Source organism: Hypomesus nipponensis, chromosome 23, assembly GCF_054491055.1.
Source record: "Hypomesus nipponensis isolate SF chromosome 23, ASM5449105v1, whole genome shotgun sequence".
Lineage (NCBI taxonomy): Eukaryota > Metazoa > Chordata > Actinopteri > Osmeriformes > Osmeridae > Hypomesus > Hypomesus nipponensis.
Genome location: NC_140383.1, coordinates 23,301,768 through 23,317,654, shown reverse-complemented (window position 1 = coordinate 23,317,654; position 15,887 = coordinate 23,301,768). Strand labels below are relative to the sequence as shown.

The following is a 15,887-nucleotide window of genomic DNA, read 5'->3' as shown; positions in this document are numbered from 1 at the left end:
TCATACACCCTCACTCATACACCCTCACTCATACACCCTCACTCATCCACCTTCACTCATCCACCTTCACTCATCCACCCTCACTCATCCACCCTCACTCATCCACCCTCACTCATACACCCTCACTCATCCACCCTCACTCATACACCCTCACTCATCCACCCTCACTCATACACCCTCACTCATACACCCTCACTCATACACCCTCACTCATCCACCCTCACTCATACACCCTCACTCATCCACCCTCACTCATACACCCTCACTCATCCACCCTCACTCATACACCCTCACTCATACACCCTCACTCATACACCCTCACTCATCCATCTTCACTCATCCACCCTCACTCATCCACCCTCACTCATACACCCTCACTCATACACCCTCACTCATACACCCTCACTCATTCACCTTCACTCATACACCCTCACTCATCCACCCTCACTCATACACCCTCACTCATACACCCTCACTCATACACCCTCACTCATTCACCTTCACTCATCCACCCTCACTCATACACCCTCACTCATACACCCTCACTCATCCACCCTCACTCATCCACCCTCACTCATCCATCTTCACTCATCCACCCTCACTCATCCACCCTCACTCATCCACCCTCACTCATACACTCTCACTCATCCATCTTCACTCATCCACCCTCACTCATCCACCCTCACTCATACACCCTCACTCATACACCCTCACTCATACACCCTCACTCATCCACCCTCACTCATCCATCTTCACTCATCCACCCTCACTCATCCACCCTCACTCATCCACCCTCACTCATCCACCCTCACTCATCCACCCTCACTCATCCACCCTCACTCATCCATCTTCACTCATGCACCCTCAGTCTCCACCGACAACTATACATTCCAAGGTAATTTGCTTTCATTAATTTCGCCTAATTTCACATTCACATTTACTTCCCACCAGCCCTATTCAGGCTTTAGAGCGGGGGAACAATCTCCGCTTAAGGAGCAGAGGAGAAGACCAGGAGGGAGGGGGGCAAGGAGGGAAATCTCCACAATTAGTCCTTTAACGACAGGGTCTGGGAGGCCTCTAGAGACGACAGCCCTTACGAGGCTGCGGCGCCACACAAAGCCACAAGCAAGACTGTAAAAAAAAAAATAAAGAGAGAAAAAAAGCGAGTGGTTTAAGGAGTCATGTCTATCTCGCAATTAACATTTCACAACTTCATTTCAAATCCTGTATGTTTTGAAGAGGCCATTAGCAGGTGTGCCTTTATGGACAAAACAAAGGGGTGTATCTTCAAGAGGAATAATTGGGGTAGAATGGCCTGACCATCAGAGACAGTCTGACCAGAGACAGTCTGACCAGGGACAGTCTGACCAGAGACAGTCTGACCAGAGACAGTCTGACCAGGGACAGTCTGACCAGAGACAGTCTGACCAGAGACAGTCTGACCAGGCAGTCTGACCAGGGACAGTCTGACCAGAGACAGTCTGACCAGAGACAGTCTGACCAGGCAGTCTGACCAGAGACAGTCTGACCAGAGACAGTCTGACCAGAGACAGTCTGACCAGAGACAGTCTGACCAGGCAGTCTGACCAGAGACAGTCTGACCAGAGACAGTCTGACCAGAGACAGTCTGACCAGAGACAGTCTGACCAGGCAGTCTGACCAGAGACAGTCTGACCAGAGACAGTCTGACCAGAGACAGTCTGACCAGGGACAGTCTGACCAGAGACAGTCTGACCAGAGACAGTCTGACCAGGGACAGTCTGACCAGGGACAGTCTGACCAGAGACAGTCTGACCAGGCAGTCTGACCAGAGACAGTCTGACCAGGGACAGTCTGACCAGGGACAGTCTGACCAGGCAGTCTGACCAGGCAGTCTGACCAGAGACAGTCTGACCAGGGACAGTCTGACCAGGCAGTCTGACCAGGGACAGTCTGACCAGGGACAGTCTGACCAGGCAGTCTGACCAGGCAGTCTGACCAGAGACAGTCTGACCAGGGACAGTCTGACCAGGCAGTCTGACCAGGGACAGTCTGACCAGGGACAGTCTGACCAGGCAGTCTGACCAGGGACAGTCTGACCAGGCAGTCTGACCAGGGACAGTCTGACCAGAGACAGTCTGACCAGGCAGTCTGACCAGAGACAGTCTGACCAGGGACAGTCTGACCAGGCAGTCTGACCAGGGACAGTCTGACCAGGCAGTCTGACCAGGGACAGTCTGACCAGAGACAGTCTGACCAGGGACAGTCTGACCAGGCAGTCTGACCAGGGACAGTCTGACCAGAGACAGTCTGACCAGAGACAGTCTGACCAGGGACAGTCTGACCAGGCAGTCTGACCAGAGACAGTCTGACCAGAGACAGTCTGACCAGGGACAGTCTGACCAGGCAGTCTGACCAGGCAGTCTGACCAGGGACAGTCTGACCAGAGACAGTCTGACCAGGGACAGTCTGACCAGGCAGTCTGACCAGGGACAGTCTGACCAGAGACAGTCTGACCAGAGACAGTCTGACCAGGGACAGTCTGACCAGGCAGTCTGACCAGGCAGTCTGACCAGAGACAGTCTGACCAGGCAGTCTGACCAGAGACAGTCTGACCAGAGACAGTCTGACCAGGGACAGTCTGACCAGGGACAGTCTGACCAGGCAGTCTGACCAGAGACAGTCTGACCAGAGACAGTCTGACCAGGCAGTCTGACCAGGCAGTCTGACCAGAGACAGTCTGACCAGGCAGTCTGACCAGGCAGTCTGACCAGAGACAGTCTGACCAGGCAGTCTGACCAGAGACAGTCTGACCAGAGACAGTCTGACCAGGGACAGTCTGACCAGGGACAGTCTGACCAGGCAGTCTGACCAGAGACAGTCTGACCAGAGACAGTCTGACCAGAGACAGTCTGACCAGACACAGCATGGAGGAGGGGGAGTAGGCACTATTTGCCTACAGGGGAGAGCAGAGAGAACTAACAGTTGTTACATCGTCTCTCCTTGCAACGTTTCTCTTTCATTTCTCGAAATGTTTCAGTCAAGTGGCCAGTTTAAGTCTAGACGTGTATAGTCAGCTGCAGCATGCAAATGAACATTTTTCTTACCTTAAAATCTATTTTCTTAAAAAGAAAAAATGGATAGAGACAGGTAGACAGGAAATGTAGGGGGGGGAGAACCGAACATTGGCTGCTGTGTTAGAGCTTCAACCTATATGGTGCGCGCTCCACCCAGTCAGCCACCAACTTGACCCCCCCCCCCTCTACCCAGTCAGCCACCAACTTGACCCCCCCCCCTCTACCCAGTCAGCCACCAACTTGACCCCCCCCCGCCACCACCACCCCCGAGAATAAACATGTTCCCGACTTGTAGACATCCATTGACCGTGGTAGAAAAAAACTTCAGCACTAAAACAGACAGATGCTCATACATCACTCTCCTCATTCCCTGATGGGGGTATATAGAGCGCTTTATCCAAGCATTACGCTTGAGGAGACCATGTTTATTCAAGTTGTAGAGGCCAAACATTTCCACTCCACACACAGGGCAGTAAGAGGGTGGTGAGGCTTCATGATCAGGTACATAGACAAGAAACTGGAAGCGTTTCCGAATCACTCCTGATCACTCTGCCTCCTTTCATGTTGCTACGTGGGAAGATTTGTGGTCAACATCATTCAGTGAAATGACAGTATTCACCAGCTGCTAACTTCCTGTGCGTGTTTTTACATGTGAGAAGTGAAAGCAGACGAGGAGCTGCTTGCATTCCAGGCTCCCTTTTAAGATCTTTTATGCAAACTTTGTACCGCAATTCTCCTGGTATTCAAAGCAGTAAAAGGTCTTTATGAGCTTGACAGAAACGCACCTCATGGACATCTTCCAAACATAAAGTCGTGCCGGCGAAGACAAGATTATTTATGTTTATTCAGAAAATATTGTGTGTGCTGATGTTACAGACATCATGAAAATCATGAATAGAATTCCAGACTTCCCGGACGACCGACTGCATGTGGAACGTTAGCTTATTGAGCTTTCTGTGTATCGCAAAAACAGAAAATAGACACCTCAAAATATCAGAAATGGTAGGTTTGTGCCGTTGTGCAATACACATGTTTTCAACATGATCCCGTATTTCAAAATAGATTATAGAGAAATGACAGTGCTTCGTGTTATGAATATCAGTACCTGGCGAGGTCCCTGCCGTTCAAGTGTAAACTACAGTCAATTGCAGGGGTGCAGGCAGACCCTGGAAGAACAACATATGAAATGTGTGTTTTTCTGTCATTTTTTTGTCTGGTGAAAAACTATAGACACGGACGCCCGCCTCACCCACTTTCATGTTAATGCATTTGAAGAATGAATGTCTTGGGCAGAAGCTAGTTTTTATGAACTCTGAAAGACAAAAATGGTGTTCATTTCTTTTTCGTTTCAGTTCTCCTCTGTCATTTACTTTTCAAGCCATGGAGTCTGAGGGGTCCTTGATTGAAAGGAACCATCTTATGCACAAGACTGTTGTCCAACATCATTCAGAGAACAAACCTTTTTAGATCCTTAACTACCATAGCGCTACTGATTGCACAGGCACCAGCAATTTCCTAACCAACCGCCACCTGAACAATGATGTGTTCGGCTTTCAGACCCTCCAGCCTTTCAAAGGTGAATCATTTCACAGTTTGGAACGAGATCTCCATAGCAACTCCTCTTTGAGGGGTTTAGAATCACCATCCAATAATTCTATGATCATCGGGACCAGCCATTCCCAATGGTTCTTTTCACAGCGGACAGGAAAGAGGGGAGGGGGAGGAGGAGGGGGGGGCAAGAGGAGGAAGCTGAAAGATTCTACAGTCTATTTCAGGCAATTCATACAGCCGTGCCATTAGAATTCAAAATATTTCGACCTTCAATCACCAAGCATGTTATCTGGAGCGGTGGTGATCTCCAGTCAAGATGGGGTAGACATTTTACTCTAATCACCCAGGATGAGTGGAGGCAGACAAACCCTCTTCATTCAGCCTGAATCAAAATGCTCATTTAAACGCTCTGACAGTATCTCAACACAGCCCGCAAACACACAAGAGGTGGTATCTGCTCTCCACCAGTGGAAAAAAGAGCAAAACATGTTATGTGGGTTTTCTCTATGTCTAAATGAAATCCTATCTGTTTAAAACGGGTTGATTTGAATGCACGAGACACTTACAACATACTGGCTTGCATTTCTGATGTGAATCATGTGCTCTTAGATAAATAGGAAGCAACTGATCCAATGGTTTATTTTCCCTCCTCATTAAATGCAATTCTGAAAGGATTGCAATCATTTGATATCACTAGAATACTTGGAAACGGAGATGGGGCCATTTTAATTTCAGTTTTCTTTTTTCTTTCTTTTTTGGGGGGAGATTGAAAGTCAATGTACAATCTATATAAAGATCATATTTGCTCCTTTAAAAACAGTGGCAACATATTGTTTTAAATGTATGTGTCATTGCAGTTGACAACGTTATTTTCATCACAAACCTGCCCAGCATGTGAGTTTACATTGGCAGTGAAGGTTTAGTCAATAAGACAAAGAACTAAGATTAAAGCTTGTCACATCCATACTGTGTGTCATACTATCTTAAAACAGTGCATGTACCACCAAAACAGTGCATGTACCTCCATTTCAGAACTGTGGGAAATGACAACAATTTAGTGACAGCTTATCAGAGAAATCCATACAGAATTGCTGCCTTTCATGCGACTGAGCGATCACTTGCCAGACAGTGGTGGTTCTCCACACAATGAAACCAACCCGCACTGTTGGCTGGTGGACATAGATACAGGCTGGTGCATTCACTGCAGAGTTCCAGGCTTATAGGAGGAGGATATCAAACAATATGGTGAGTTATGTAATCTCAGCACTAGAGATGCCAGTTTATCCTTGGTTTCCACCATTTAACACTGCATGAATCTCGTATGTGTGTTCGTCAATATAATTCTTTTTTATCTGCTGGCATCAAAAGGATTTTACATTTTACCCCAGATAAACACAGCGTTAGCTACTATCATATCAAGGGTCAACTGTGAGCTATGGAAATACAAACGGTCTCTGTTCTACCACAGCACCAGTATGAACCACAGAGAGGACAGTGATCCACTACGACAACATGTCACACTTGGCCATGCCCTTCATGCAGTTCAATGCAGAGTAGTTCAGATGCTGGACGACTGAGGGATGTCAGGAAGCATCAGAAAGTCGAATTGCTGGAAACCCAAGCAGTGGGTATAGGGGCAGGGGGTGACGGGGGGCCAGGGGGGTGACGGGGGGCCAGGGGGGTGAGGGGGGGCCAGGGGGGTGAGGGGGGCCAGGGTGGTATACAGGAGAATTGGTGACCTGTGGTGTCTTGTCTTAGACAGACAGCATCCCACAGTCTTCCACTCACTGCAGAGGCACTGGGAACACTTAGCCTGTTAAACATTCCCTGAAATCTGGGAACATCAACCATTCAAAAGAATCAGCTTTCAGGATGCCAAAATGCCCCTTAATAGTTTTTGGAAGGTTTTGTTGAAAGCAAATCCACTGTTTACACAGTCTCTTCAAAGCTATTAGGGGTTGAGAAATATTCATAACAGGCACACTACTGGGAGGACTGAGCGACTTAGATTTGACATATTTCAAAGTTCTAAGAACAGGCAGAGAATCCAGTCTGACCACTGCCTGGCTTACAAAAGGCTACAGCTAAAGATGTGAGGGCAGCATGGTTCTGATCATAACTCTCAACATCATCAATAAGCAACAAAGCATTACAATGGACCATTCCGGAAAGAGTTAGGGTTAGGATTAAAGAATGTAAAATGGTAATAGTAAGGAAAGATGTTGAGCCGACTGCTTAATCCCTGAAGCTTCACAAGTTGTATTTCACAAGTTTTCCTCTCTTGGTTTACTTAAACTCGTGTCTCCAGCCATCCAGTCAGTATGGTACAGGAACTAACAAGGAACTAACAAACACAACGCAGAACAGCTTTGCCTTGCAGCACGAGGAAGTCAGATGTTTTCAGAAACCCGTTCCTAATTTTCTCAGACAAAAACATACCATTGCCAACCAGAAGAAGTGTGTTTGGCCCAACCGTATAATCAAGCAATATAAAAGAAGTGCCTGGAATACTGTAGACTGTTGTGTCTGACACCAGATAAAACTTTCCTGTAATTACTAAACAAAGCAATGTTTTAATGCTTAACTTGTGGAACAGACTGCTTGCTCTCCAAGGAGTTTAAAGGGAAAAACAATGTTATGTCAAAACAGATAGCTGTAAATTCAAAGTAAGGCCCTTCTATGATTTCAATGTCGCATTTAAAACCTGTTTCCTGCAAGCTGAAGCAAAGTGGTTGGTTTGGGTTGAAGCACTAACTCATCCTTCATCTAACATGGGCACAAAAGGGAAGTTTATCTAAACTGAATTTATGTCTCTTTCAAATAAACAGTAGCCTCAGGGTTAGGGTTAGCAGTGTCTAAAAGCCAAATGAGTACACTTGTTATTGGAACTAAAGTCATCAGAGCTGTAGCCATTGTTACTACAGTATTGAATGTTTTGATATGTGTAAACATGAAGATGAAGCTTCTGGAAGAATGGCTTGCAGGAGACGTGGAATGAGGACAGCTTTCTCCTAAATGAACGGACGCGGAGTCTCTAACCATGTATGTATCTCTAAGCCTGATCCAGAGGGTTCCTTGAGACAAGTGCTAAATGGTGGGAAATGGTTGTTGATTTATTTCCATGTGTTTCTAGACAGAACACATCTCTGAAACGTGTCATCATCACAGCACAAATAATCTACTAGATAAACTGTGGTGTGCCGCCTCTTCTAAAACCATGGCGAGTGTTTCCGCATGCAGCAAATTACGTGGAGATCTGACAGGCTTCACATTTGAAGTATTCATCCAAAGCAAGGTACAGTCCACCAGATGCAGTCTGTCACAAGCAGTCCTTTGAGAAACGATTGGAAAATGGCATCGGAACCAAAATGACACACTTATACTGTCCACCAAGTAATCCCTAGCCAAGAGGACTTGGTAACAATGCAGGAAAATGGCCTGCATTGTAACCCTGTCCATTTGGTTGCTCTTCGCCTGCCACAACCGACTCACTAATCAGTGCTCTTTTCACATAATGGGAAAGTCAATAGCCGCATACAATCAGTAAACAAATTCTGCTATTTTTAAAAGAGCCTCTGTCTCCATGTTAGTAGCAGCAATTTAAATTATTCTAGCGTGTAACACTTTAATTGTGTAAGACAAAGACGATGTCTGAGACACAAAAGAACTTGAGGCAGGGAGAGAACTACAAGTGATTTCAAGGCTGCCATAGTGAGAGAGACAAGGGGAAAGTATTTTGTGGGGATTATTTTGCTGACACACTCAGATCTGTGTATTTATAGAGAACAAAAAGGTAGTTAGTCTGACAGATGAATCCATGTCACCACAACACAATAGAAAATCTGCTTCAAAAAAAACATGCACGCATATCATTTATATGTATATGTTTTTAGTTTTTTTTGTCTTAAATATATTTGTTCAAGAACCACTTCAATAGAATTTAAAATAGATGTATTCTAATGGGCGTGGTCCAGTGGTCAATGGTTGGAAGGGACAATTCAAGACCCAACAGTCTTCCCAACAGTCTTTTCTACAACACAGACTGTTTTAATCTCAGAGGATTGTTTGAAAATCCTACTGTACCTTTGTTTTGTGCGACTTTGATCAACTTTGACGTGTCAGGATCACGTTACAGTAATATGCGGTCAAATGAAACTGCTTAAGACTTCCATCAGAGTCCAGATATATTTCCCCACTTCACAGTGTGCTACCACTTCTGCTAGCCAGACGCTGGCCTGTTTCTCTTCCAATCTGGGGAGATTCCCAAAAGGAATGTGAGGTTTGGTTTGGCTGCACCATCCCTGGTTGTTATGTTTATCTTGGCACCCCACAAATCCCACTGGCTCAGTGGAAGAGTAGAGCTAAAACACAACGTTAAATGTTTTGAAAATGATAGCACATCGAGTGACTTGTAAATATGGATGGATTTTTTACATACATTAAACTGTCTTACAATGCTGAGAGTGGAAACCAACATCTGAGAAAGTGTTTCTAGGGCCCATGAGGGTGGTAGTGGGTGGCGGACTGTAAGAATGTCCCTACCAGTGTGGGGCCATTGAAATAACCCCCCCCCCCACCCCCCCCCAAAAAAAAAAAAAAAAAAAAGAACGGTAGAGCGGGAATTTATGGGGATTTATGTTACTTCACTCATGAAGGCGTGACACAAAAAGAATGTGCCCTCACCCATTTTCAAACCAAACCTATGCCTCTGTGCCAGGCCTAACTCAGACTCACGTGTCATGTGAAAGATGCCATCACAGGCACTAATGTGGGACAGGAAGGCGTTTCCGAGGCCCTGGCCGGCATGAGCCCCTCTCACCAGGCCTGCTATGTCTACCACATTCAGGAACGCCGGCACCTTGCTGCAAAACAGAACGGGTGGGAAAAACACAGAAAGCACAACTATTTCATTCACGTGTTCATAGCCAATAAGCAGTTGGAGTTGTCATGGACGGCCCTGGGAAGTGAACAATCCATAAGGATGTTTTCATCCCCAACCCGTAAGAGATTATGAGGAATAGTGTCTAAAGTTTTGCCTTTTCTCATGGAAAAGTCATTACGGAGTCATTATGATTCATGCTTAGACACTGTGCATGCTGACGTGATGCCTGCTGAAGACATACTGTTGCAACACCTCTGTCAGTCAGACATTGATTCACTCAAGTGATTTATCACTGTCTCTTACACTGAGCCGGAACAGCACCCTAAAGCCTCTTCTAACCTCTTATAGAAAGACATATGATAACCAGGGATTGACAGTTAAATGCTATCCCTTTTTATTTAACCTGAAAGACCAAATAACACTACCAACTCCAACGATTGGGGACAGAGAGAGCCTCTGACATCTTTAAGTCAGCACCATTGCTTTATCTTTTCAGGTTTCTACAGTGCACCCTTTTTATAGTTTGTCTCCTACATTTTGTCCAGGAAAGTCTGGAGTGTGAATAATCTGAGCCCCCATACCTGGCAGGCTTGTGGAATTGGCAGAGGAAATCATAGCGTTCGTCGGGGATAGGCACTCTGCTTTCATTTGGGTCAATGGTGCAGAAGGGGAAATTTTCAGCTGCAGCTTGACTCTTTGTCAGTACGTTGAAAAAGGTTGACTTCCTGGAAACACAAACAGCAGAGAGGTCAATACATCCCAGAACATGTTGGTGTATCCTGGTGGCTGGAGAGTGGGATGCTGGTTTATTCAGAGACCCTGGAGAAGCCTTCAATACAGGGATGACTATTTCCTCAGAGTATGAAAAAGGTCAGTCTAATATATTGAACATTTGATCTTTCAAAAAATAAAACGGGCCTTGATTGTAAAACACTAAGCCCAATTACAAGGTCAGATAATCCTATAATGGATCAATTGTGCTTGGAAATCCAGGGGGAAATGACTTTTTCTGACAGATCTAAGCTGTTGAACAGGATCCGCCAAATGCAGCCCCATGTTGTGCTCAGGAGGATATTTCTGTTCCATGCCACAAGCACCTCAAGGGTTCTTCAGGTTGTACTGACTACTGAATGAATGCAAGTGTAATAATGGCCTGGCAGTTAACTATAATCCAGGACTTTCTATCTTCATCCCCTCACCTGGTGCTCAAGATTTAAATGATTGGTAGGTTTTAGGCTCCGAAGCCTACAGGACTGAAATTGCCTCAGATTGCTGAGGTGCATGGATGGGTTCACAAACCAGGATTGTTTTTAAAGATGTCATGTATTTCAAGAATTGTTTGGGCTCAACCTAAGAAATATTCATCTGCATTTGGTTTTCAGTGGCACGTATATGTATTTGTGAACTGCTTTCCGGAGATGCCGCGTTGAAGAGCGTCTTACAGATGAAGGAATCATTTTTAGCGGGAGATAATCTGTGTTTTGTCAGTCAGTACACGACAGACTAAAACTAGAACTGGCTCGAATGCGAAGATAAGATAGACTCTACAAAAACTAAGATAGACTCTCTCTTCATTTGTATTCATCCGCTTGTCAGACCACCTGAGCGTTGTACCAATTGTAGTCCCAGTTTAACTACAGAGTCTGGGTGAGTGAAGGTGGCCATTGTGAGTCCCTCCCAGCACTATGGAGGGTTTATCATCAGTGGGCAGTCAAAGTTCGCAGGACTCCTGGTAGCTTCCAGCTCAACTAGTAGAGGATTAAGACTTGTGTGTTAGGGGGCTGTGGGAACCTGTGGCCTTATGAGTTTTGCTGGGTAGAATGTTCTACCTCTGTCTTAACAGTGAATGGCTGTCCGCTGTTTATTACATAACTTGTTAAAGCTGGTATATATTTAATTTACGTTGAATTTTGAAACGGACTACATTTCTAGCGCACAGTTTGTGACCTTTCAGTACCAGTGTCAATCTAACGCCATGTACATTTCATGTCCTGTGGTCACAGTCAGTTCCTTAATGCAGTATTTCATGGTGCTGGAAGTGCGGAATTATGGAATACTAAAAACTGTTCAAATTAATACAGCTGGTGTACTAACAGTTCATGCTAAATTCCTTATTCTGTCCTTCATTGTCTTGGTAAAGAACATTTAAAATAATTCTGGTTGGATGAATGAAAATGACGTTTTTACTGAAGCACAGGTTCCACAGATTCCATGATTGAGCAAATACTTGTGTTTCATTAAAATAAAATTTAATTTAAGTTCCAGTTAAAAGTTGAGTAACATACCCTATATTGGGCAGTCCAACGATTCCTATTTTCAATGAGGTCCCAAACCGTCCAATCAGTGGTGGAGGCTGTGGCACGTTATTTCCCTTTGCCTAATAAAGACATTAGTGATCACATCTTCAGTGAGTAAGATAAGAGCTGCATTCATTACCTAATCTTTACATCACTCTCCAGACACACATACGGGACACACCTTCTTGGGAGCCATTTCTTGCTTTTGGATTTAGCTGCCTGACAAAACCTGCTCACAACGTCTTATGTAAAAGCATATAAATGTCAACTCTGGAAGCCGAGAGGCTGTGGCTATGGCTAGCTAGCACTCCTCCAATGCGTTCAGTCAAGCGCCCTCGCGCTGGCTAACTCCCCGCTCTTAAAATAGGACACGCATCTGCTGCAGACGAAAGATGACACTGGTGGCTGGATTGCTGACCCATGTTTCTATTATTAGCAAAAGTTAATAATATTAGATACTGTGCTCGTCTACTGATGAAAGCCTCGTGTCAATCATCATACTGTAAATGCTGAAACGTGCATGTATTGAGGCAGTGGTAAATAACAACGCCAGCTTGTGCCATTGCTATCTATTAATACTAGTCAAACTAGTCCTACTTCACAAACCTGTAACTTGACAGTACTTTACACGAGGATTGCTTTGCATGGAGACTTTCTGAATTGAGGAGGTTGAACCTCTTATCTACAGTGCATGGGTTAAATCACTACAAGTAGCTGTTTACTAGCAAAAGCGCACTTGTATCTCTTTTCTCCCAACAGACTGTAATACTCAACACGAATAAATCTGCGCAAGTGCGTGCTATGAAGACAGTCTGCTGTAGCCTATAGCAGCTTTACTATACTGTGCTGATCACCTTTAGTATATTGTCTAATGACGCAACATTTTTGGTAAGCAACACTGAATGAATTGTCAACAAAAGAAGTTGAAACATTGAATGCAAAAATGGTGGTTGTAGGCCTACATTAGCAATGACACCACGCACAAGGATTACGCATGCATGGTCAGGTACGCACACGGATCAGGTTAAATCCTGTCAGCTTTCAAAATGAACGGAGAGCGGTGCAGTCAATTTGATGTCTGCATATGCTATTTTTCAGATCAATAATTATTCATGTCAGTTTGCAAATAAATACGACTAACGTAGTGAAGGTAATAAATAAAAGTTCAAACTGGAGGCAGAGAGAAGAATGTTTTCTTTAAATTAAAACATAGACGATGTTAACGTATTCGGAAGGAAAAAAATCAAAGTGTTTGAATGAAACTAGTCAGAATGTAGTAAGACCTGCTTGAATTGTTTTCCCTGCCTTGGACCCGAACAGGTGTGGGCTCTGTAGACTTCAAGCAGGAGATTACACCGATTAGTTAATTGTCCACAAATAAGCAACCCTCAAGGCCGACACAAATTAAACCATGGAAGGGAAAAAGCATAAGCAAGGCCTAATCCAGCACCCTGCGTCGTTTAACATGCAGAAAACGAGGCTCTAATAATCTAGATTTTAAGCGAGTCAAACCCTTTGTAACAGGAATTTAAATGAATGGGTTTGAATTAATCATTTATCTTTTGTTGTTTAACGATTGATGGATGTACCGTCACTTAGCCCGACCACAATAGATGCAGAGCGTTTTGTTCTACCAAATAAATCATTCTCATTGTTTAAGGTACATTGATCAATCTAATGGCTTGTAATAGGCTCCTAATTGCCAAAGAAAAGTGCTCGCGGATGGACTCCTGGGTTGAAGATTCAACTCAAAATTCCCACTTAAATGACATGGTTAGACAGTGTGAGTGTGGGACGTTGCCATGGGCAGCATACAGGCTATGTTTCCTATCAAATTCAGAAATCGTGATTTCAACTAAACCGACAAAACTGTCATTAGGCTACATCATGTTTGCAACATCCATAAATCCCAAATAGGACTGAGATAGGCCTAGTATTTGACACCTGTCATTTTACTAAATTATTTATGTAATGTTTAATTGACACATACAATGCGTATCATACCATATGACATCAGAGATTATGTCTGATGAGCATTTTATAATCAAATGTAATCTGGTAATAATGAAATACCGAATTATTCGAGGTGTATTATCAATTCCTATTGCGTATCCAAAGATATCAGAGCACATAAAAGGATTATAAAAATCATAGCCTTAATGTTCTAAAGCTCACTGCGTTGAACAATCATAGACTATAATGCAAAATATTGTATTTTTCGAGTAAAATATTCCTAGACAGCGAGAATTTCCTATCTACATCTAACACATGGGTTATCTTAACTGACACTCACTTTGTTCCTGTTTCTTTGGCATTACAATCAAATTTGTTTATGCAGAATCGACGTTTAATAGCGCTAATAGCCCTCTACTCAAATTGCCATGATTGCAAAAATGAAGCAATTTTCTTGGATCGGTTCCTTGGATTTGATGAAATTGTTTTATATTCACCTCTCTAAAGGTGGGAATTTAAAGCAGACTTGGAACAAATTGCGCTTGGCTGACTGGCAGCATTCATGCTTTATAATGGAGCATTATTTGGTCGTTTTGAATACTGTAATGCACAGCTTTCCTCCAGCCATTCTTTGGGAAATTGCTTTAACTTTTAAAGGGATGATGATTCACACCAAAGCAGGCCATTGTGACATTATGTCATTACGTCTAAATGTTTTAACAAGCTAGAACACCTTTGCATATTGCGTTGTGATCTTTAAAGATGTATGCTGCGCAAGAAAAAAAAAAACTATACCAATTCAGAGAAAGGTTGAAGTTGATATAGGCCTATATATTCATGTTATGGATGAAGTTTTATTTGTAATTTAATAAGTATAAATCTTTCCAAATGGCTCCCTTTGCCCCATTCAATGAAATCGGTTAGCCAATACGATAGAGGCAATTAATGAACGAATTCCGTAGGCCTTTCTTAAATTAACAACCCAATCTCCAGTAGCCCATAATGTGTTTATATTTGTGTAACACTGCATGCTGATAACCTCGAGCAATATTTTTCATTCGAGAAAAAGTTGTAGTCATTTAAGACAAATCAAATGGTGATTAAGCTAATTGTCACTTTTTAATCAACCTAACATGCCACCTCACCCCCTCTACATGAAGGCGGGCGCGTGTGTATACGCGCACAAGAGCGAGCGTACACACACACTCTCCGTTTCTCTCTCTCTCTCTCTCTCTCTCTCTCTCTCTCTCTCTCTCTCTCTCTCCCTCTCTCTCTCTCTCTTTCTCTCTCTCTCTCACACATACACAGACACACACTCACTCTCTCCCACACAAACATCCAAAAACACACAACATGGGTCTTTCCCTGTCAACTAACAAACACATAAACCTATATATGAACGAGCGAATCCACTACAGCCCTTACCGTCGTCGTCGGGTTTTCACTTTCCTTATTATTGAGAAATTATATACCAGATTATAGTAACTGGTACATGATGACAGGCCTATGGAACAGCACGTTTTGATTAACTTGCCAACTGTGTTTCAACTCCAACGGTGAAACACATGCCCTTGTCTACCCTGAAAGCGCACAAGTGAAACTTTTTAGAAATATAATCACAACATCTATTAGACTATTCTTCGATCTAAATGCCCAACGCCTTTACGCACGCGTATACCCTTTATCATTGGTATCATGAATTAATATACACATCTTTCGAACGAGTGCTTAATTTAAGATCGTTTTCGAATTAATCTTAATAACATTTGTGATGGTTTGAAAATGTATCTACAGAGACTAAATTCGTCATGATGTCTTAAAAGAAAATGATTTCAAGTGCTTACCTGTTGGAGAGGACAGGCTTATACCAATATGAGCTCGGTTCTACAATGAAAGGAGACATTGAGCCTTGATGGGAGAATAGGCTACATTAAATGTATAAAAAAAACACCAAAACGTTTCTTGCTTGACAGTCAGAGCTGCACAAAACATAATGATTGACATGAAGCTTTTAGTGTTTCTGTCCATGGTCGAGTCTCTCATTGGTTGACTTTACCCCCCTGCAAAGATTCCAGCCCTTAGATTGGCTGCATGCTTTTGCCAGCTGTACTTCAAAGAACGTGCTCTCTACAACTACGTAGTGTGTGA

General features: G+C 43.7%; 1 protein-coding gene across 2 annotated transcripts in view; it reads right to left on the bottom strand.

The window, feature by feature from the left end:
• LOC146235064 (obg-like ATPase 1) overlaps positions 1 to 15,707 on the bottom strand; it is a 39,805-nt gene extending 24,098 nt beyond the window's left edge. The window contains exons 1-4 of one of the 2 annotated variants that reach the window (XM_084688918.1): positions 11,968 to 12,202; positions 11,775 to 11,866; positions 10,071 to 10,214; positions 9,342 to 9,469 (exon numbers count right to left, since the gene is read on the bottom strand). In XM_084688918.1, the coding sequence (XP_084545044.1) occupies positions 9,342 to 9,469; positions 10,071 to 10,214; positions 11,775 to 11,866; positions 11,968 to 11,982 (379 nt within the window). In that variant the 5' untranslated portion in view covers positions 11,983 to 12,202. Of the gene's footprint in view, positions 1 to 9,341; positions 9,470 to 10,070; positions 10,215 to 11,774; positions 11,867 to 11,967; positions 12,203 to 15,583 lie in introns of those variants that run through there. The other variant, XM_084688919.1, reaches the window with a different exon arrangement.
• Positions 15,708 to 15,887: the final 180 nt, after the last annotated feature.